We start from the raw sequence: 24,727 nt of genomic DNA, 5'->3' as shown, positions 1-24,727 counted from the left end.
CATATTAACTTATATATTTCCTGACTGCTACGGATTAAAAAAAAAAAAGCACAAAAGGAAAAAAATCCCAGCCCTGCTCTGACAGCACAGTCTGAGATTGTTTGATTTAGTTGTATTATGTTTGACTTTTTATTCCTTCCATTTCAGCGAATGGTCGGGAAGAAATGTAAAATGACACAAAAAGGAAATGCCAGCTATTTCCCACCCAAAAAAAAAAAAAAAAAAAAACATTCTACATGTCAATCGATAGTGACGTTGAAGGTGGGGTGTGTGCGTGCATGTGTGAGGGAAGAAGTGATCAATGGCGGTTCCCTCTCCTTTCCAGCGCACAGCAGCAGATGGGGAGGGGGTGTGGGCTAGTGGGATGAGTCACACGCATAATGAACTTGCCTGTTGTGCTATTCCATACAAAAAAAAGGAAAAGGAAAACAAAAACACAAACAGCAAAGTAGGCTGGCTTTTACCCAGTCGACACAAGCAACCAGGAGACAAGGAGTGTTTGCAGCAAGTCACACAAATATTTTGTCACATCTTGAAGTGTCTGTGGTCAAAAAAACAAAAGGTAAAGCTTAATCATAACACAATGATCTAACAGACTCTCAGACTATGCTTGATATTCTTAGAGGTTGGAAATTGGGGGGAAAAAAATCAGTGTTTATTCATATTTCTATCACTGCTGCACAAACACTTTCCATCTTTCTGAGGTCCAGTATGAGCAGTTTACACACTCACACACACATATCCACACACACCAAATTAATGAAAAATTGAGTTATTGCAACCCATACTACAGAGTTGTATGTTTACAAGGTTAATTAAAAGAAAAAAAGAAAAAATGAGTTCCATCACCCTGAGGGAAAACAAGCTTCTCCAAAAAGCTCCAAATGCCTCCTCTCTGCGCTGCTCCTGCTAGCAGATGGACAAAACAACTTCTTGAAAAGATTTGGGCGATAATGGGGTTGGCATTTTGCAATGATGATTGACACCAAACTCAGGGAGTGAGTCATCCCCATTGATATTTCATACAGAGGAGCGTCAGCGTTCTAGGCTCTCACCTAAACCGGGCCATCCCAGAAGCAAAGCAAGCTGATTGATAAACACAAAAAGTAATTACTGTAGTGTTGTGGTGTTCTACTAAGGTTAGGGTGTGTAATATCTGCCTTTCCCAGCAGAGGGAATAGGAGAGTTAGGAGTGGTCCGAGTGGTGCAGTCCGACGGAGAGGCTGGAAGGTGCAAGAATGCTTCAGTCGTCACCCCACAGCCCTCTCAGTGAGAGCTTTTCTTCCGTTATAGAAAAGGTAAATACTTCTGAGATGCTCATTTGGTGTGTGCTATCAAAAATAAGGACGAGATTGAAGTTTTATACAGAAATACAGTGTGGGGTGTTATTTTTGCATTAAGAGACTTTGCAAATGCAGCTAAAAAAATGGTAAATAATATCCTCCCCGTATGGAAAAAGGGGGCCTCATCTCAAGTCTTCTTCTGGTTGAATTCATTAGGAAAAGGGGAACAGTAAACCTGAGAGAAGCCTGAGTACTCACCTAAATCCTACTTGTGACTCCCCAGCCCAGGTCAGTTACAGTGGGGGATCTAAAATGTCATTGAGGGGAGTTTTTACAGATCTTGTTACACCAACACACAGACCATTAGGGAGACAGATACACAGGTACAGGATCGCTTTTCTTGTCGCGTCCGTTGCCATGGCAAGAGTGGAGGTAACTGGTTTGCATTTCTTTCTCTGTCACACAAAGTTCATGGCGAGACACAAGTGCCAACACATTTTAGCCGGTATGCAACATAAGAGCAATGGCATGAACAAACGAGGGTGGAGGTTGTCTTCATGGGAATGATGATGATTTGTTTTTTTTTTATTGAATTGAAGGAGCAGTGCATTTTCTGCCCTCCACTCTGCGTGCCAATTTCAAATTTCAAATGCTGCTATGCCCAAACATTATCCTACAAATGAATACGATTTTAATGAATTGATGAAACTTTATCTTCATGGCACCAAATTAATACCAAACTATCAAGTGATCTCATGAAACTGTACATACAGAGCAAGTCTAGACTGTACTCTTTGTTTTATTATTTAGGGAGACCTTACTTTAATCCATAATGAGCCAGCACATGGCAGCGGTGGCAGGAACAACTTTCCTTTTAAAGATTCAAAAACCTCAAGTAGAACCAGACTCATTGGTGGAAAGCCATCTGCCACAACATGAGGGGCCAAAAGTGCATCATAGGAGTGGCAGACAAGATTATACTGTTTCAGAACTGTCTGTTCCTCTACAGCTCACCAGAGCTGTTTGATGTAACCTTCACTTAAAAGGATGTAAACAAGTTTAATCTCTATATTGTGATTAAAGACATGTTATATCTGTGTCGTGGTGATATGTATAGTTGTTGCATGTTCAGCATCATGTGCTATCTTTCATTTATTATCAGGTGTAATTTGATAGTTTTGCTACCTCTAATGCCAATAATACCCCCAAGGTAATGCCATAACTTTCTACTTAACTAACTTATGCTACATGACTTATTGCACTTCTATCTTACTTTAGGCGACTGTCATACACTTTCTACTTCATCATACACTTGATTTTTTTATTACACTTGTATTTAGTGCACTTTTATGTTAGTCTTATTTTCTTACTGTATCTTAGCATCAATCTGTCTTGAGAATTTAATTCAGGATTAATAAAGTTCTATGTTATGTGTCTTAGCTTACTCTGAATACAGTGTTCCGCAGGTAGGAGGCGGCGGTGGGGGTGGGGTGAATAAAACAGATGGCCAGTGAGAGCAGACAAACTGAAAGGGCATGAAAGCTTCCTGCAATTACTCTGTCAATAGATTATGTTGAAGGCGATCAGGGACGTCTGAGGCGCATGCAGCGTTTTTGCCTCAACTGCCTGAATTCAAAGTGTGCTTCACCTCCCACCCGTGTCTCTGAGGGTAAGCAGGAGAGGGTGAGTGAATGAGTGAGTGACTGCACAAGTGATACAGGAGCACAAAAATGTTGACAAAACTCATTGCCTGGGGGCTCCTTCCAAATGTGTCTCTGTATGTTAAGGTAATCTCTCTTTTGTCAAAGGAATGCAGCAGAGTTGCAACAAATACTTTCATTCCTCGTCTGTTCCGAGCTGTTTGCACTCTTTTGGCACAATTGTAAATAAAGGCTCCTGAAAAGGTATTTGAGCTAGTTAAGACACGACATGTCTACGCGGGCTAAGACAGTGTTTGCCCACAAAACCACCCAGCTGAAAACTTGTAGGTCACTTCCAAACACCCAGACGAGGGAATTAACTATTCCTACGTTAGGCACTAAGCAATGACTATAAGTCAACCTCTTCAAGAGTCTGTGCATCTGCGAGAGACTTAGATTGTTTAGATTATTACTTCTTCTTTTTTTTTTAAAGTATCTTCTTACTTTTACTTTCTGAATATGCCAATGACAAACAGATTAATATGGGAAAAAAAGACCCAGCTGTTTCAGTAAGAGTGTTGTTAGAGCTCACACCAGAAGCTCTGAGTCATATCATTCTAATAATATGAGCATATTCTTCTTTTACTTATCTTTGTGTAAAAATGAGCACAGATGTCAAAATAAGGAAAGTCTTTGTCTGGGGCTGTGTTTACACATTTCATGTGTCAAAAGTGCAAAATGAGACACCATATGTACAGGGGGAGGGGGAGGGCTATGTGACGGCTCCATCCTTCTCTCCTCAAAGTGTCTAAGGTTGTTTAGTTATAAGAGCACACAAAGGGATCATACAACAGGTCTGTTTATGTCTGGCTTTATTTATAGCTATGCAAAGCATGTGGCTACACAGAGAGTATGAGTTAGTCCATCAGTCGGCCCCTCAGCGCTCCTGTTCGCCCAACACTTGACACGATATATTGCCATGAAATTTAGAGTTGATATTCATGGTACCCAAAGGATCAATTCTAATTAGGTGGATATTATAGTGCTAGTTGTAGGTGACATATGATTAAAGGTGTGCTGGTGTAGAACTAATAGGAAAGGGAGTTGAAAAATCTGAGGAGGGGATTTGAAAGATAAATTCAAGAGTCAAATAATGTATTTTTTTAAATCTACAATTGTTTTGAAATAAAGTGAAGGTTGTATTATTTATGTATGCATTTGAATTAACTTAGTCATCGCATTATATAAAAGACTATATAACATTAGTCATGCTTGTTGCATCTTGGATTTACAGATTCTCCTCCTCGCCCTCAAGAAGCGATCTGCTGCTTTTAAAGGAGGTTAGGAGGAGATGACTTTCTGAACTATTACTTAAGCATAACTTAAGTCCACCTACAAATGATGAACTTATTCTACTCCTTTGTCTTTTTGTTTTTTTGTAATCTTAGTGTCAGTCACTGCACTGACGGCCTTTTAAACACGTAGACACCGTTTCTTTCTTTTTCAAAAAATGCTCCCACGGCTTCCAACGTGTATACACAGGCACAACAACAAGGCAGACAAAGGTGAACACACCTGTAGATCAAACAACATCCAATAAGGGCATGATGCAGCATAATGGACTGCTGTATAAATCTTACTGACAGATTCACACATATTTCCTTTAAGTGTGCACTCAAATAGTGTTGCTTACGAGTCACGCTACCAGATAAATGCCAGACACAACAGGTGGTCTTTAATTGTCACAAATTAAAAACATATATACTCAGCATGGAATGAAATTCCACTTTTAAAAGCAATAAAAAAAAAAAACCATGTGAAACTGCCATGACTGTTAAATGATTACAACTCTTTGCATAGTGAGCAATAACTCTTGTGATACAATCAATCTCAAAACTCTGCTCAAAGTTTAAAGGAAGCGAGTCACAACTACAAGCTAAGCACCTTCCCCTGAAGAAGGTTAGTGTGGGAAAGACGGCTGCTGAAGAGCTGTAGACTAACAGACACTTGTAGTACTAGTGTATTTTATAATTCACAGCCATAAGCAATGATACAAAGAGTCAATACTGAAGTATTAAGGTTTTGACAAACCTAACATGTGAAACAATAAATATATCTTCAGTTGCTGAATCACGGACCTCTGTTTACTCTCTATCCATTTTTCCTTGAGAAATTGTTGACTATTTAGCTAGCGTCTCATCTTTTTTTTTTTTTCTCGAGACATCCCTTTTTTGGATTGGCTGTGAGAGGACATATGCCATTGGTCCACGGATGTGTGTGTTCCCAGTGTAGCAGAGGACATACTGGAAAACTATCTAAACAATTTCAGGAAGCTGGCTAGTCTGGCCAGTTTGTCATGGTGTCTCCAAACACCATATATAGCAAGTTTCAGGCACAATCTGGGCTGTGATGAAACACATAGGCATGGGTAAGTGTCTTTATGATTCTCTTAATGTCACCGTGCTTTAAGCACTGAAAACATTTCATGAAGCTCAAGAAGAGATCAACATAAAGAAGCATTTTAACTGTATGTAAGTAGAATATGATGTAAGTGTAATTAAAGTATTGTTTAGCTCTACATAAACTGCATGAAATAACTATAATAAATAACGTATTGATAAAGGGTAAAGAAGGGAGGTGTCTCATTCATGGAGTTTGTATTTTTCTTTCTCAAGACACTTCGTATTGTTTTTGTGTATTTTTCTGATACAATGGTATCTTTCCACAGGACAAAGGTTGTGGAGGGGGATGAGGGCCATCTCTGGTTTGCACCAGCTATATGTGAGTTCAAAAGTAGCCTAATTTTAAAATCATCACATGTTTAGGAAGGTGTTTACGCACTTCTACGTTTAAGGTGTAAGCAAACTGAGATAGTACCAATTTATGGGTTGTTAGTTACAACTTAAATCTGATACCTCACTGGTATTAGGTACAAAATGCTCTTTAAAAAGATTGGTTCTCACGGTGTATTGTTTAGAAAGGTGGGATAAATTGAAGGATGAGGAGGAGCAGTCAGCACTGGCTCTCTTATATATTTTTTGTCCCTTAGAAATGTATGATGAATCATTTTACTCCTGTTTTTTCCATGAGCGGAGCTGGAGATAATGTCATCAGCCCAATAATAGAGAACCGTTAAACTACTATGTTGTAGTTGACTTCTTTACCGTGTGACGTCAGTTATTTTTTATTACACATTTCCGTTGCCATTTAAGAGCAGTGAACATCATTTATCTTTCATCAGTTAGTCCATTCAGAAATAATAAGGCACAAGAGGCAGCATTATAACAAACACCGCATTGAGAAAAACGCTTGTAATTTGGACGTCACACTCTACTATTTAAGATGAAGTCTCTGTGAGGCAACCAAACAAGGACAAAACTTCAGCAACAAACCAACTACGTGTTTCTACGTAGGGTTCAGTAAGGACTCTGTAAGGCCTATTTGTTTTTGCCTTGCTTGGTTAAGGGTCAATAATGTTCACAAATGAATTTTAGGCATTTCATGATTGCACAGCTTATTTTTTTGGCCTCTGGGCAAGGAACAACAAGCAGAAGAACCTGCAAGAAAATGACTTTAATTTAACAAAGTAAAGCCAAGCGTATAGTTGAGTGGTGGCATGTAAAGCTAGTTTAGTGCTACAAACACTTTTTAAAAATTTAGAAATAATATATTTTGATGAACATTAAAGCAAGCTATCACACGGTGAATAACTGGGACATTTGAATTTAGAATGAAAACTCACTTTATTTTTTTTATTGTTTTCTTTAGCTGATCAGTTGGAGCTGTGTGTTTCCATTTTTCTCAAACTTGCAAAGATACAGCTCAGCCGGATGATTTCAACAGTTGTACCTGACGTGTCACAATCGCTGTCCGAGGTGCTGATCCTGGGACATCCAGAAATGTTTGAGCTGTCAGAGGATACTAAAAGAGTGTCCCTTAGGTTACATAAACTTGTGCCAGAATAATATTGCCTGTGGGTGTGAATGTATCACTTTGCATTGCTGAAAGGAGAAAGACCCTGTGGGAATGGGCACCACAGCAAAAACACCACCTTTACCTCTCACCTTCACTGTAATGGGGTTGGCAGAAGAAAATTCAGAAAAAAAAAACATCTCAAAAATGAAAAATGAACACGTAAACATTTCACTCTGCCTGGATACCATCTGAGGAAGGAACACCAATGTTTGGTAGAACTGACCCTAAAATACTCATTCCAAGAAAATACAACATTAGATGTTATTTTTTAAAACGTGTAATGCTTTTAAAAAAAATTAGAATATATACCTACTGACAACGTCTTTATGTACACCTGGATAATCTGTCGCAGTTCACTAGAACTATAAATACCTTGAAATAACATTCAGTCCAGAAAAATGCGGATACATGCTGAACAATACAGTATATGCGTCACAAAATAGATTGAGTTCGCACTACACTGTCCAGGTGAACCATTAGAAGTGGCTGATGAGTGTTTGACTTAAAAGTTAAAAGAGAAAAAAACTGTTTATCATAAAACACTAACACGGTCTAAATAGTATTCTTAAAGTTAAAATACAATTTTTGATGATTTAGGACAACTTTGTTCCTTTATACAGTTTAAAGAAAATGCATATGCAGAAGCTTTACTTTTAACTCGGTTCTCTGATGAGTTCTTTATTCTATAACAGTTTTCTTAAGATCACTTTTAAAATGTGCCATTTACTGCTGGGCCTACAGTATTACAATAAATTAAACCAGAATCTGTGTATCATGAAATGTATGGTATCATGTCCGCCTTCATGGAGCCTTTCAGTCTTCTGGCGACACACTGCTGATGTCTCCATTTATAAACATTCAGACCTGCTAAGATCCACTGGGTTTAAACCTTCATCTATTCAAGTAAATGTGCTGTTTGGCAAATAGTGTGCTGCGGCGACAGTTTTGCTTCTGGTGTTTCAAACTCAAATGTTTGGGACAGCAGTGCATTCAGTTAACAGTTCAGAGCCCTGCTTATTTATCTCTTTATCTCCATTTCAGGTCTCAGTCGCTGAAGGAGGATGCCAAGCTTGAGGCCCTAATGACTCCTTATTGAAAGGATATTTGGATGGTTGTTTGTCTTACTGGAATAATTACATTCACAACTATTCCTTTAACTCACTTGGCTGTTGATTTGAAATTAGAGACACAAAGATGAACTGTGCAATGTACGCAAAGCCCCCTGGGAGATTTTTCTGGATGTTACCAGTGATTTTAAAAACACGACTTGCTTTTACACAATGTGTTGCCCTATTTTGAAGTGATTTTGTAATTAAAAAGTGTCTGAAGCCACTTAAATGACAACCACGAACACATTCATTTTAATCTTAAAAGATCTGAGACCTTAACATAATCAACCCCATGACATCTCCTTCCTCCCTACCTTCCTTTTCTTAACACACTCTTTATTTCCAAAGCAGCACTTAAAGATAATTCATGCCAACACTGCCTGTGTTCTTTTGTTACTTTTGTTTTATTTTTTAATAAAAACCTGGCTGAGGAAAACCCCCTTCCCTGTCCTCCTCCACATAAAGCTTATAAAGCCCATGTCAAGCATCCGCCCACTTCAAGGAGTCCTGAGACTTGCTCTTACGCCATGGTGGAGCTGAGGAGATCCCTGGAGGAACACAGATAGCAGGCACTTGTATCTTCTAAGAAACGATGAGCCAATAACTCAATATTTACTATACGTGGGCAACTCGAGGTAACGATTAGTCTTTTCTACCATTTTATAGGCCGCTTGCATTCTGTGGAAAATAAATCGGAAAATCATTATTAATGTTTTGATAGAAGAGGATTCGTCTTTATACTTCTCATAAATTATGAAGAAGTCAAGATTAACCAAATGTTTAATAACATAGCAACATTTCAATTCATCCACGGTGCATTAGAAAATAAGAAAAATGCAGTTTGAGTGGAATTTGCTGCCACTGCATGATAAAAAAAAACCTCATTGAAGCAGAGAATTATCATCTGCACTGTAAGTTAATCACATTATTAAGGAACAATCTGCTCGTCAAAGCCGTGTTAATGGCATTTTTATTTACTTTGCAGGTTCTAAACCTTTGCAAATAAAGTGATTTACAGGGGGACAGTAAAGCATTGGGGGGGATCTGATTTGGAGGCAATGAGTGACAGCTAAGGGAAGAACTGATTGGACACAGAAAGAAATAGAAAGGGAGGGACTTGTACTGTGTGCATGAGTCATCACTCTCCACCCCCACCCCCCCCAGCCAAACTGTCTGTTTTTGTCTTGCAGGTAGGAGATTTACTGAGCTACGCTTCTCTGATGGAAAGATTCATTTTTGCAGAAAACTGAATGCAGACTTGAACAAGTGAATTATTGTGAGAAGCATCGTGTCAAATATGAATATACCATCCAGCAAAGGCATGGTGACTGTTAATAAACATAAGTCAGTACAAGATGTCCTAAAAAATAACGTATGCCTTTTCATTACAGCAGAGTCGATTTGAACTGATTTTATAACAGTGTCATACATCAGCAGGGTGCTGGGTCTGCTTTAACATTCTTATACCACTTAGTTTGGCTTAAACTTTAATGATTTAATGCTTAATGTTCGTAACAAATTACGAGTTGGTAATCCACATAGCAGGTTTTTCTGTTTACTCAGCATAAGCATCCTTTCATCAACACAGCCTCAAGTCTGTGCTGTGTAGCTGTGGGACAGAGTGGTTCATGATAATCAAATTAGTTTCCCCACAGTGTAGCAGGTCAGCTTGGGGAGGAAAAATGGGGCCAGAGGGTTCCACTGTGTGAAATAGTTGTCGTTACTTTGATTAGTCGGGTCAAATCACAACCGTCACACCTGAGCGTGTTTATAAATTACCCAAGTGGACTAACTTTTATTTGTTTTTGTTGTTTGTGATACAGATGTGATGATCGCGTTTTAGAACTAACGTTACTGCCTCTATATTGGACTGGCTTGATTTTTCTTGAGACATATTGTATTGCACTATACTATACTTTACAATACTATATACTATACAATAATTACTATTACTGGTTCTGTCATTATCCAACAATATACTATACTTTTACTGTTCATATTCATATTATATCATACATCCTGTGACAAAACAAACATTACATCCTGTACTCTGTCACAAAGCTGTATCATGAAATAATATATTATTACTATTGACAGCACACTATTCTATTCTATTACTGGACTTTCACTTTGAATTTTTACATTTTACTACCACGTTTAATATTTCAAATTATACTACATTATACACATATTCAGAATTTTCATGAATACCAGATTATCTTTTATATCTTGTTTCCACCGATGTTGCACATTTAAAATATCTTCATATGGTATTATACTCTTCCATACTATATCATGTGAAAAAAATTTACCTTTTTAAACGTACGGAAATCTCCTGAAAAACTCTGGAGATTACCCGGAGGAGCTTAAGACTATGTGTGAACGTGAACAGCCAAATTTCTCGCTCGGACTTTACACAGAGCTTCTCCGGCCAGACCCCTAGTATTTTTTTTCCACGGCAAGTCCGAGTGAGCTGATGTGAGAACGCAGCAGGATATTCTCCCGGAGAATTTAGCTTGAGCCAATAGAAAGAGAATGACTTTTCAATTCTGTGTCTGCTGCACGGTGAATAAAGTGTCTGCACGCGACCACTACGATCTCTGTGAATGTAATTAAACACCTGCATTACGTTTTCTGTTCGTCAGTATGTTGTTCTCCGCTCTTTTTTTGATGTTGTCATTCAGTTTGACTACACATAGCATTAAAAGGCAAATATTGTCATAATAGCGTCGTAAAGCAGACTCTGTTACTTCGTCCGCTACTTCCGCATTGTTTTTTTTTTATGTCACTTATACCTCAAGAGACCCGCCGGCCCCCCTCCCATCTGACAGGGGATAGCCTCCCGCTGTGAGGAGCATATGTCGACGACTAGGTCGGGAGAATCTCTGGAGCGGTCCTCCTGAAATTAGACATTATCCGGAGTGCATATATGAAAATGGCTATAAATTGCTGTTTACAAAACCCGCCGCTATTAATCATAACCCCCACTTTTAGGGCTTTCACACTTGCAAAAAACTCCTGAAAAACTCAGGATATTTCCAGGAGGGGATGTATTGTTTGATGCTCACCGTCATGTATCAGGTAGGTTTGTTCAACACTCAAACCCGGTTTTTAAATTCATCTTCTTGAAGACAAAAGCTTCTCTATGCACATCTTAAATCTGAGAGTGATAGTTGTAAATGGAAGCAGGATCTTTTGACATCATAACTCGCCTTGAAGTTAATTGTGGTTCTGTATGCAACTCACAAGTGCAAAGTGGAAGCATGTAACCTTCAGTGCACAAACTCTGAGAATGAATTTTCTGAGTGTAGTAGGGGACGTTATGGTCAAAGAGTTTAATGTTTGAAATGAAATATATTTGTAGATTAAAAGACACAAGTTATATAATAAAAGTGGAGGATGTAATTTCAAGGAATTTTACTGCTGTCAGTTTCACTGAACTTTTTTGCTGAAAAATCATATCAGACACAAATTTAAATACAGAGGAAGAATCATTTTTATGTCTTATAACATGCCTGGAGGGGATCTTTGGAGAAGATCATTACACCCTGACATATCAGGAATATATTACACTTATAGTTGGCCTGACAGTGGCTGGTAAGCTGCTTACACTATTCAAACGGACAGACATAAGGGAAGGTACAGGAAAGCTCTCTGGATTTTGTATGCGAAACCACATAGGTGATGAGCTGCAGTGCATTATTGTGAATGAACGAATGTTGGTAAAGAAGTTGTGAAGTGTGCAGAATTATACCTTCCTGGTTATTATTGCAGGCCTATAATAGTGGTGCCAAATAAATAACAGTTAGGAATAGTTATGTTAAGGTATGTACAGTTGCTGAAATGAGGCCAGGGAAAGAGCAACTTCAAAGTCTACAGAAAATAAAACAGAGTGTGTAAAGCAGTTTTCAGCTGTCCAAGAAAACACAATACTGTATGCCACTCCTCCCTAAAGACTTGGCTGCCCTGTATGTCACACTGCCTTTAGCTTTGGGACAGAATGTAAACATAAGCAGCTTCAGGCCGTATAAACTCCCAATGCTGTTTTTCTATCAATAGCATCGTCTCTAGTGACAGTGAAGACATCTTGTTTTCAATCTGGTTGTCTGACCTCTTATGTTGTTATTCTCAAGTGATTATATATTTGTTCAAAAACAAAATATAGACTACTAACATCCAGTGGAAAGGAAATGCTACAAACTGTGACGTAAATGCCAAAAGGCTGTTTCTTTGTTTTAACCGGAAACAAGAAATAAGGTCAAAAATGATGCGGTGAATCTATTCAAAAATGATTACTTGCTTCATTGCTCTTCTTTACAGCTCCGAAGGATTTCTCCTAAGTGTGACACTACTGTCAATAGTGCCGAGGAAACAATGCAAACTATATAAAGCCCCGAAAGAAAGCGAAAAGAGGGGGTGGGATCATCTAACTAGATTCACAGAATGTAAAGAGGCATCAGGAAAGAGGGCTTTCTCTCCTGAAGGTGAATTTCATGGTACTAAAGGAAGACAAAAGAAGAACAGGGCCAAGTCCATTAGGGAGTGCAAAGACGAGTCAAGCTAAATGAAGGCCTCGTGGTGACAGGCTTGGTAAGAGGGAAAGGACATCTAGAGGCATTTAAGAAGATGCTTCCAGTAGTTTGTAGACTGGGTTGACACAATGACATGAAATGAAAGGAACTAGGGAATGGGGTGGGGGACAGTGGAGTTGGCTTGGGGGAGGGGCAGGTCTGCGTGTTGCAGCCCTATGTGCTGATGAAGTTCCATTTAGCCTTTCCATGACTGGTTTTATCGCCAATGATTTGTACTACTTATTTCGGTGCAGATAAAGCTGAAGACTATACTACATGGCATACCAGTGTATGTTATCCTAATTGATTGCCTCAGTGTATGTAAGGGTATGTCAGGGTATGTAACTGTGTGTAACGGCTGATAAGCTGCAAGACGCTCTTGAAACAATGAAGCTAAAATATACTACATCTGGCACAGCTACCAGTGTGAGTATTCGTCCTTCAGATTCTCATCATCAAGAGATGAAGGCGTTGTGAGCCAGTGCACATCTGGTCTGTGCATAATTTTAAAGAGTTGTGTACTGACAAGACAATGTGATCCGCCATGTGGAAATTAATATGAGAATCCATGCAAAAGTCCTCAGAAAGGCTTCCCCTAACATTCTTGAATAGAAATTGATCAAGGCCATCGTCTGAGAAGAACCAAGCATGTGTTTAATAAGTGCTTTTTACACAAGGTTTCTAATATATAGCTTACATGAGGCCAGCAAGACTGATCAAGGCCACACTGGTTAAAACTGTGGAGGAGGACACTGTCGAGAAGGAAGCTAGGAAACTTATGTCACTGGCTTAGGTCAGCAGTGTCATGTAGTGTCGAGCGGACATGCTCTTCCTCGCCAAATTAGTCAGGAAACAAAGTAGGCAAGGAGTGGGAGCACACCAGCTGAGAACAACAGCACTTTATCTGGATGCTGCTGGGAATATGGATAATGCTGGTTACACAGAGAAGGTCACTGCAGCCGACTGTTATCATAGAGGTACAACAGCAGTTTAATAAAGATTATTTAGATGAGGGAGCACATGCTGAGAAGAATCATACTTGGTGTAAATTCTACCTGTTTTAAACTTTACCCCTCAGTTTAAATTGGCTACAAGAGCCATGTTGTAAATAAGGAAAGTGATTGCAACTGACAAACATGTTCTACTTCATCTCAGCAATCTGCTCAGAAGTTGAACAACACATTTGACTGTAACTTGCTTGTATTTGACTGGCTGACACTCAAACTTGCTCGGTGACACTGACTGTACCAAGTCAAGCTGCGGGCCCATTTCTCTACATGTAGGCTATCATTTAACATCATTAAATGATTCCATCATGCTGATTTTGAGCGGTTTGAATTATAAAAACAAACAGCATACGAGAAAGTCAGAACACTTAAGGAGCACTTTGAGTGGTATTGAAGTCCAAGTCAACATTTAAGGAAGATTTATATACAATTTGAGAACAATTAGGGATTGTGATGTTGCCACTATTTGCAATCTGCATGTTCAGAAATTGCTTTGGTGAAATGGACTGCCCCCTGGATGACTTAAAACTAAAGTTGTGTTTTGATCAGGACACTTTCATTCACAGCACAGCTTAGATGCACATTGCCATGCATCTTTAGTGCTCACAATACGGCTGCCTGGTAAAAGTACTGTTGAAGTATTGTTGTGAAATAGTTTATGCATGACAATTGTGAAACCGTGATTATTTCTCAGACTATAATCATACCATCAAAATCTCTAATCATTGCATCTCCAGCTGTATCAGAGAGTGCTTTCAAATACAATTTGACAATACCATACCATACGATACACTATGCCGCCCATGATAATAATAAAATCCTAAAACAGTCTGCGATAATTGATATATTGCAAGACAATCATACTGTATAATGATACATCATATCTGATTAACTGAGGAATATAATACTGCATTAAGTGCAGGATTAATGTTTTATTCACAGCTATTTGATGTCAGTTTCACCTCTTATCATGATTCATCTCTTAAGTACTTTTTTTTCACCTGTCTGACATAATCTTGCCGTGTTCTCCTTTTTCTTTTATTCCACTGTCAACTTCTTTTTTGGACAATTACCTTCCGATTAAAGTACCCTTATTCATGTTATAAGTTCCACTGTGAGGAGTCATGAAAAAGTGACGCGTAACTCATATTAGCAGGGAAATCTGTTCAGAGCACCTTTTTTAATGGTTATTTGGCACCAGCAATTCAATTATTGTATCACAAGACTCAGGAAGATGATACATTGCAGAATAAATATTTTGTACCATCCTCAATATATAGCATGATAATTACTAGAGCAAGATTTTAAAATGTACCAATGTTGAGACCAACTGAGAAAGTCCCACAATGAGTCAAGCTTTGGCTTCAACCAAAGAACAATTATTCAAGTGGTGCAGTGCAATAAAATGAAATTTCTTCTTTTTTAAATTTTTTTACCAAATATTACTAAATAGTAACACCGAATTATCTAAATATTTATGAACATTAAGGATAAATCACATTTTTGACCAGTCTAAATCGGCTAACAAAGATATTTGTTCCCATCAGTTCATTTTCATAGTCTCTAAAATGATAGTTAGAAGACATATTAAAAAGCTTTCTGTCGAAAAAAATAATAATGAAAATGAACTGTTACAGTGATAAAAAGAAACACGACTTAATGACAATGTTTTGTTATCCAATTATCCTGAACATATTGCAAAGAAAGACCACTGAGATAATGTAGTTGGACCTCACACAAACACTGATTGAAGATGTGATGCAGGAATGAGTCATCTAAATCCAGCTGTCCACAGGGCATGTATCTGATTAGCATACCCACATGCACACACCAGGAACAAATGTAAATATTGTAATAAAACCTGCTATAATTGTATCACTTTTGCGTAGAGTACAGGTTCCAGTGTATTTCTACTTTGCATAGCAATATTGGTAGCGTGTGAGCATTGAGTTAGACAATTTAAATAATAGATGTTAAAATGATATGCAAATAAAACTCTCAGTAATGGATGCTGTAGCAGCAAACTCTGCCTTTCCAGTGCACCCCTTGTGTCATGCTCTCTGTAATATGATGTTATGTGAAAGCCTCAGTTGTAAAGGAGGCATGACAGACATACGCAGACACAACATGAAGTCAATACTGTTACGGCAAAGTCAACCAAACAGTAATGAAGTGCAACATTTGAGAAAGAATTTCATTTAGTAGAGTACATTTACAGCAACAGTATATAACTTTTCCACCTTGAAATGCAATAGTAGTTTCTAAGGTCTATGTAATAGCGCAATGACCTTCAACAGGGAGAATGGCGTCTCGCTCCTGTCCACAGTGTGGCCAGATCGCCTGTTTACTGCACTATGTAACTCTGGCAGCGGGAAGCAATCAACTCACAAGAAGTGCGTATTGCTTTACAGCCTTGAGTTTTAAAAAGAAGAAAGTTAGCCCGTTTTAGTACTGTTTTAATAGTATTGGCTGTTTGAACCGCAGCTGAGGCGCAGAGGAAGAGTAAGGTGACGGATGAAGCCAAGAAGAGTTGACTGAGCAAGAAGCCTGGACAAAAAACAACAATCCGACAGCAGAGTGTACATCCCTGCAGATATTATTCAACAGATTGCAAAGTAATGTTAGGCTGTATCGTTATCCGTGTCTTCATTGTCTCATGTTTAGCAGCTTTATCAGTAAGTGACCCAAGTCTTTTCTCAGGCTTGCATACAAATAAATACCCCAACAAATGCCTAAAAGTTAGCTAACAGTTGGACGCTTGCAGAGTAATATTTGCGCAAACTCCGGTACTGTACTTAGTCAATCGTCATGGTTCTTTGACGTCTTACAATGTCTTTGCTGACTTTTTACCCTCTGTTTGCAAAGAGATTTATGTTGTCTAAGAGGGATAGGTGTAACAGCACTGTGTGTTTCTTACGACAGCGCGGTTGCACGCTGAGACCTTCAGTAGGCGCCAAAGTGCACCAAATCAAATTCCTACATATTGTTGCTTTAAGTTTTAATTATGCAATATCTCACAAAAGGAAGGTGCGGTTGTACTAAATAATAGTTTAATATACAGAACTTGGCCTGTGATTTAGTTCCAATGACTTAATCACTACTGCGCTGTTAAACAGTACAACACAACCTTGAGTGTGATATTGCTTTAATACAACAGTTTTATTAGCAGTTTGTAGTAGTAAAAAGGGCACATGATAAACATTTTCCTACACTCTTGGGTGCCAGCACATTACAGCAGACAAAGTACTTTGGATTTCAAACATTTATCCATCTTTTTCATTATCATACATCCAATATATTAGAGTGTGTATGCAGTTCTTTTGGTGACTGTGCGATTCTGCGTTACCAGCTTGAGGAACCTAAACTGCAAGGGTAATTAACATGATTCAGAACACCTGAGGCCGAGTGACACCAATACTTTAAAGTCTCATTGATGTTGTAATCTCTTATCAGCACTCATGGAAAGCTTTTGTTCTAAGATTACTTTCTAATTGCTGTATGATAGACATTATACTGTTGTGTAGTATGGAAGAAACAATACTTTAAACACTATCTAGTAACACTGGACAGATTACCAAACATACGTAGTTTGGAGAGGGGTAATTTGAGCAAATATATTATAGACACCATCTGCTCAGGTATACACAGGCAGGCTTGCATTATACGTTGAAGCTGCTGTTCAGGTGAACCTGCAGCCGAAGAATGAGTCAGATGAAAGATCTAAAACAACTCCACAGGACGGTGTGTTGAAGCACCCACAGTTGGGTTGTCTGCTCAGCAGGGCTGAACGGTTTGGCGCTCTGCAGACCGAGGCACCCCATTTGGCTAATGAAGTCCCAGACTGTCTTCACACTACCCCCACCCACCAGTCCACTATGAAATGTTCTACTCATGAAAGTAATGAGGCAGGGAGGGAGAAAGACTCTTCTGGCCACTGATAACCTCAGACTAAACTTGCAACCTTACGAGACAAGGGCCTAATATCTGGCCGTCAATCAGCCCCAGCATCCCTGGCTGGAGTGTTTAATTACAAGGATCAATTATTTACCAGCCTCCTCTTTCACTACTCAGCGCTCCCAAAAAAGGAGTGTAAAGAAGAAAAAGAGAAAAAGAAAATTAATTTAAAGCCTAGAAGAGGTTGTAGTAGAAAAGTTATAGAACAATATAAGAAGCTTGTTCTTGACAAAACAGACGATGTTCATTGTGAATATATATACAGACAGATATGTTTTTATGGTCCGATGAGACTTTTTGCTTTCAAAGGATTGACTACAAAACAATCTAAATATATCTTTTCAGATTAATGCAAAATAAAAAAAATCCTTTTAAAGAATATCGAACTACCTACAATTAAAAATACCATTTTAGTGCCCTCACATAATCGACAAATTACAGCTGAAATTGAAGTTACAAATTCAGAATTAAGGATTGCAGTGAAGACTTAAGGTGCACCGTATGATTTGGAGTAGCTACCAAACTTTAATAAGGTATTTTCTGTCATAGGAGAAATTCACTGAAAAAATGTTCAGGGTTTTAACAAAAATAAATAAACATCATTCATAAAGCACCTGTTTTCACAGTTACATTTTCTTTACAAGAAGAAAGTATGCAAAATAACATGATAATTCAACCACTGTGACTCCCTTCGCTTTGTGGCCCACACAGCACCTGCAAGGCTTTTAACTAATTTGAAGAGACAAGATCGTATTACCCCTTTGCTTGTACTCACAACAGCGCTTCACCTTATGGCTGACGCTGGGAATAAAAGTTAGGAAATACAGATGAAGTCACAAAAACAGACCATTTCTCCAAATAGTGCACATTTTGAACGTCGCATACAATGCACAGAAAGGTATTTTATACCACACATACTTAAATATTCTAAATCGCTTCTTCGAGGCTGTACAATGGAGTTTTTCTCTTTTACATTTGAAGTTTCAAAAGAGTCTTGAAAAAAAATACTCAGTACTCCCTGTGCTGTACACTTAAAGAGTCGTTTCTCACCTCAGATGGCCAAAGATTCAGCTGTAAGACTTTAAACTAATTTAAAAAGACAAGATCATGTTAACTCTATTCTCGCCACACTATTAAAGCCAGTAACATTTTGTACCTGGTAAAAGAAAAGAAAAAAGACCCTGATCTGACATGAGCGGTCTAATGAGGGACACAAATAAAAGATACCCCCACCACCACCACCACCACCAAAAAAAACAACCCTAACCCAATTTCCACAAAGCACACCTTTAAGGTAAAAATGCGGGAATGAAAAACAGAAAACAGATGGTTAGTGCTTGATGACTCTTTCATGTCACACAACTGTATAGTGCCTCTCCTTGTCTTTGTATCTAAAATTGAAAAAAGGGAAAAGAAATTGAGAAGCAGCAGCTGGTGGAGTGTTTTGTGGTCCTCTATCCATAGAACAGGGTCTCTTCGTGTGTCCGAAGTACAGCCAGCCAGATAACCCACAAATAAGGAGGAATAAGCATTCAGCACTGGACTAAGTCTGCTGTGGTTCAGTGCCCTACCACACCTGTGATTTGTGGTTTGCATGTTTGCTGTATTTTTGTGCTAGATTTACATTGTCATCACCAGTTGTGTTTAGACTTGTTTATGCTATTTATGGTGTGCGAGCTCCACATTGGCGACCTGCTTCTTTCCTTGAAGGAATTACAGCTTGTGTTTCTTTCACAATGACCCAGAACTTCAACCAAAGACTGTATATTAAAGGCGACGCCTAAGTGATGTTACCCATCTGTTATTGTAGGGGGCTTTGGAAGCCCGTCGATGGCGGTCGCCATGCTGTCTCACCCTTACTTTCAGTCAACGTAACAACAGGAAAAGAGCTGGAGCGGAGGCGGGGCTTAAGCCTCAGCTCTTAGCAACACACACCAATGCCAAAAATAAAATAAAATTGTATAACACTATGTCAATCGTTCAGTGTAGTAACACCATCTTCAAGCATATGGTTGTTGGACATTTTAAATCACTTAATGACAAGGATACAAAAGCCCAAAATCGTACTAATTTAATTAACCAACCAACATGAACTATTCGCCTATACCTGCTCAAAATAAGTTCACTGTTGAAAGACTCAGACATTGATCTAAAAAAGTAGGTTCAACACTTACGGCCTGATTAATTCCACAAGGGGGAGTGTGTTGAGACTGAACTAAAAGAGTAGGCAGCTTGCGTCTCCTTCTACAGCAGCACAGGGTTTTTCCCCTGGACTCTAAGCTGATGGCTCATTAATCTATTCTAGAGGAGGTCCTCTACACGAGAAGCCAGCGCCACTGGAGGACTCCTCTTGCCTCGTCCTTTTCAGCAAAATGCTTTTACTTAACCACGAGTCTTGCCAAGTTAAAGAGAAGGTTTTATAGAAGCATTCACAAAAGACCACCTTTACCTTCAGAAATGTGGATTTATTGGTGTTGCTTAAGTGAAGTATTAAAGTTTAATACTTCACTTAAGCAACGGTTTTTGACTTTGACATTGAAATTTAAGATTTTGCAGGTTCTGCCCATTTCTCTGAACATTATGTGCGATGTTTGGCGCTGTACACTTTCAGCTCATCTTCTTGGTTGGTAAATTCTTTGGTATGGTACCATCTCCTCTCACTGACATTATTTCAAGCCGTGTTCAACTTGCAAATGCAAACACCTCCATCTGACGGACAATTTTAATTATTCATTCTTTAAAAAATGGGGATATGACAATATTTTGCAAATAAAAAATCTAAAATTGGATTGTTAGTGGCGCTAGAGTGAAAGTTAATGGAGCAGACCAATTACCAGCTAAGTTATTACAATCCATCTTGCCTCTACCAAATTTAATAACAACCCATCCACTAAATGTCTACACATTTAACTCAAAACTCCAAATATCACCTCATAAAGTAATAGGTTATCACCAGATACACAGTATTGTGGTCAGGTCTGAATCAAACATTCAGAGTTAGCCAATCACAGTGATTCTATGAGGAGAATGTTTGAGTTGCAGACAGGTTGCAGTCACAGTGGTTGGCTGCATTCTATTGTAATGTTCATGTTGCTTTCTGTGCTGCTTCACAGTCAAAAGAAAAATCTTAAACCAGCAAAGAAACAGTCTCAAATTCATTGCATTGGAGCTCTAAGTCAATTAGGGGTGAGTTGTATGCTTCTTTGTTACATGAATATTATGCTTTCTGTGAAGAAGTGTAACAAACCATGAATCCAGTTCCAACAAGCATGATGGCTTTTTGTAAAACAATGAAAACAGAGTGTATGCTAACAGTGCAAATTAGCTACCTGCATACACATGAACAGCCAGACGTCCTGTGTGGGAGGCAGCAGGGCACTGAAAGGCACCATTTACACACACTGGTTTAACTGCAGCATTTGCTCTGACACCCATCATCGTGTAAGTACTCCATTCATACTCGGCTTCAGCTGTCAAGAGCAATTACATGTTAGTGATCATTCTACAATAGCCATTCACATGATTAATCTCACCGCCCTCTGTGATTTAAGTGGACATTTGTCTGACATTGGGGGGAGTTGCGTTTTCTCCTCGCAGCAACTGATCTGTTATTGACACCATTACTTAACCACCACAAATGTAACAGTTTAAATGGCAGCTCTGTCAAGCCCTACTCCTATCAGTTATTGTGTTAAAATTCAGCATAGATATAAACGTGTAAAGTATTCAGCCTTATAAGGCTATGGTTATAGAATCAGTGACAGTGCAACATCACACGTGTCACTTAAATAAATAAATCAATCAATTATCAGAAGGGAAACAACACTGAAAACGTGACTCGTTAGTGTTTCTATGCAACATTTCCACAGTACGTCACACAAAGTGAGGTGCACAGCATGTACAGTGCAAAAAAACAAAATCCATCAAAATGTTTTTAATAGCATCTGATTGGCAAGCTGTCTCGGGACAGTTGGCAAATGGGCGGACAGCGGAGGAGTTTCGAGGTGTTAAAGTTCAGGCAGGAGCAACGCAGCACCCTGTGTCCTGCCAACAACCTTACAGTGGCGCAATTCCTGACTAAGTTGTTGACCCATGGCCCCCACCTGTCTTGACCATGCATTATATAGAGAGAGGGCATCACTTCCCTTTCTATGCTGCCTGCCACACCAGAAGGCTTTTGACTCATGCCCATCTGTCTTGATAGTATACATTAAACGAAAGCCAAGCTCCTGGCACCATGTCCAGTTCATGTGTGCTTTTAAAACAACAAGTTGTTATATGGTGTGAGAAGACAATTTGTACCTTAGCAAAGAACATCTCGGTAAACAGGATATTTGTCAGTAAACAGGTTGCTTCTAACAGTTGTCCACAGATGAAAAGGAGATACTATTGAGATGTTATAGAGCAGACTTTCAGGAAATTATTTTTAAACAAGGTTTACAGTACACCTTACAGTGTACCTTAAAGTGTTTCTGACTGAAACATACATTCTACATTTTTTTTTAGATCACACTGTATCTCCATGTGACTGTAAGGAACCAACAGCGATCCGACTCCATAGTCTTCACCTCTCATTATGAGTTTGCATGCCTAAGGCATTACCACAGCAACCAAGGCAAACCAGATAACAATGCCTGAAATACAAATATGGCCTAATCACTTGCTAATATCAGTGAGGCCAGTCAGTCCTAGATATTTAAGTCATTGACACGTAAGATTTGCCAACAGACATTTAAGGGCTTTTGCATGTGGAAATAGATCAATTGGAGAAAACATTTTGAAAAAAAGTGGAACAAGAATAGTACAATTACACCAATTGCCTTTGTTTGAATATTTGCTTATATTTGGTGTGTATGAAATGCTGACATGTTTCAAAAATAATTTAAGCAATTACATATTAACTCTCAGTACCTCAGAAATCACAAGAAATAAGAAATACAAAAGATCTAATCTTACCTGACCGTGTTGGATGTCTAAGTATTGAAGCACCTCTCTAAGCATGACAGGATTGTGAGGAGCATTTTCATGTGAAACAGGCGACACTTCTTCAGGTCCGTTTAGTGGACCAGGACCAGAAGATGTACAAACTGTAGAAGAGTGCAATCTTGACTTCCATGACCTCCAGCATGCTCTCCACACAGCCAGATTTGTTTTCCGAAGCACTGGGTTGGAGTGCAAGGACATGAGGAAAGTCATTATCCTTATAATGATCTGAGGAGAAAATAAGAGTGAAGTTATGAGGAGAAACCAACAGAAACACAAATATAGAAAAGTAGGGTTTGTAATCTTAAGGGATATAAGTAAATAGTTTGAAATATATATTAACAGAGTAATGGGCTTCAAGTAATAGAAGATTGCTGCTCTGAAAATCAATGAGATTCTGAAGGTGTTGTGATATCATTGGAAATGGTTATTATCAAGAATTAATACATACAGTTATGTAACAAGCTTAAAGTACAAGTACAACGCAAACATCATTTTGAATATTAAAATACAGTAAAAATCATGAGAACAAATTTCAACAATGTTATTATTAAAATGTACCAAGTAGCTTTGAAATTTTCTATAAAAAAATGTGGATAACAGCAAATACAGCTGATAAGTTCAGTATATTTGCATTCTTCATGAACAATACTGCCCACATCAGGCATTAAAGTGAGCCACATAGTTAGATAGGTATTCAGGTGTTTCCTGGCAACAAGATGTATTGAGGATTACAGTTCTGTTTGTGATCTATGGTTCAAATATAATAGAAATATGTGCAGGAGATGAAGGAATTCATCGAGTGTGTCCATGGAATTTTTGAATGCAAAGCAAATGTTGAATGGCAGCAAGGAAATACATTATTTGAAGAGGTGGCAATAAACATATTGAGTGACATCGCATGATTGCATTTAGACAGAGCCATCGCAGCTCTCTCTCTCTCTCATACTGAAATCAAAATAAACTCTTACCATAGTTTTATGTGCATCTTTTGGGTAAATTAACCAATCCCAATCCCCAAAATGCTGATGAAAATTAATGATTGAAAGTTGTGATAATCAACACACCTATTACCAATGAATAACTTCTTGATTATTTCTATCTGTCATCACCTTTGACAGTCATAGGGGTTAATCATCAGAAAAAAGGGGGCATTTATCAAATGACAGATAGTTCTACTAAACAGTTGCGACCCTCTAGTGTCCCCATCAGTGTAATAAAATTGGGTGCAAGGTGGTCCTAGGATAAAAAGATTGGGTTGTTATGTCACTATTAAGGAGCGCGTATTGTTTCCAAGTGCCCAGACTAAGGTTTCCCCTCCTCTTATTTTGTTGCTATGGCTACAACGCCATGAGTGGGTTGGACGTCAAAATTGCATTTCTTTTCACAAGTCATAGTTTGGACTAGAAAACATGTTTCAATTAAACGAAGCGCATCAAATCCAGTGTTTGCTGACTTGGAGGAAGCAACACACAAGAGACACTGTGGGAATGAAGCAGTTTTACTTGAGCTTACTAGCTAAGGCAGGGGTGGGCAACTGGTGGGCAGGGGCCACATGCGGCCCCAATCAACCCTCAAGGTGGCCCTCAGGTCAATTTTTATATATCAATTAATTGGAAACATGAAGAAAACATGACAAAACCTGCCATGAAATCATGAAAACCAGAAATATGTCCATAATAATATTTGATCACTGGTATATGTTGCGTTAAATTTGAGACATAATTGATTGGAATCGTTTTTTGTATCCTAAAATTTGGCCCTCTAGCAGTCAGAATTAAATGAATGTGGCCCTTGCTGTGACCAAAGTTGCCCATCCCTGAGCTAAGGTTAAAAATATAACAACAATGAACGTGGGTTACACTCGTTAAATAAAGTAACGAGTGCACACACTCGCCTTGTCAAAGGTGATAAGGGTATGTTTTGGATAGCAATTCGTTGCAGACGGATGTTAATCATTGGCGGTGTTATGTAGTGTTTGGTAACCTTACTCTACTCTGTTCAACACGTGTTTGTAGTGGCTGTTTATGGTCAGAAGTGGCTAAGCATTACACAGCGGACAAATGAGTCATACAGTGTGGTCAATGCTAACGCGTTTGATTACAATGGGAATTGATGAATACATCAATAGAGATACAACAGTGTCATCGGATATACAAAAATTATACTGGAAGTGTGCCGGAGAACAGTATCAACATCTCGGGC

General features: G+C 38.6%; 1 protein-coding gene across 1 annotated transcript in view; it reads right to left on the bottom strand.

Moving 5' to 3' along the window:
* Positions 1-24,727, bottom strand: part of mettl15 (methyltransferase 15, mitochondrial 12S rRNA N4-cytidine) — a 49,975-nt gene that overhangs the window by 25,172 nt on the left and 76 nt on the right. Inside the window, exon 2 of the mRNA XM_020632545.3 lies at positions 22,496-22,750. Coding sequence (XP_020488201.1) covers positions 22,496-22,735 — 240 coding nt within the window. The 5' untranslated portion in view covers positions 22,736-22,750. The remainder of the gene's footprint in view (positions 1-22,495; positions 22,751-24,727) is intronic.

Source organism: Labrus bergylta, chromosome 3 (genome assembly GCF_963930695.1).
Source record: "Labrus bergylta chromosome 3, fLabBer1.1, whole genome shotgun sequence".
NCBI classification, from domain to species: Eukaryota; Metazoa; Chordata; class Actinopteri; order Labriformes; family Labridae; genus Labrus; species Labrus bergylta.
This window is presented reverse-complemented; position numbering and strand designations above follow the sequence as displayed.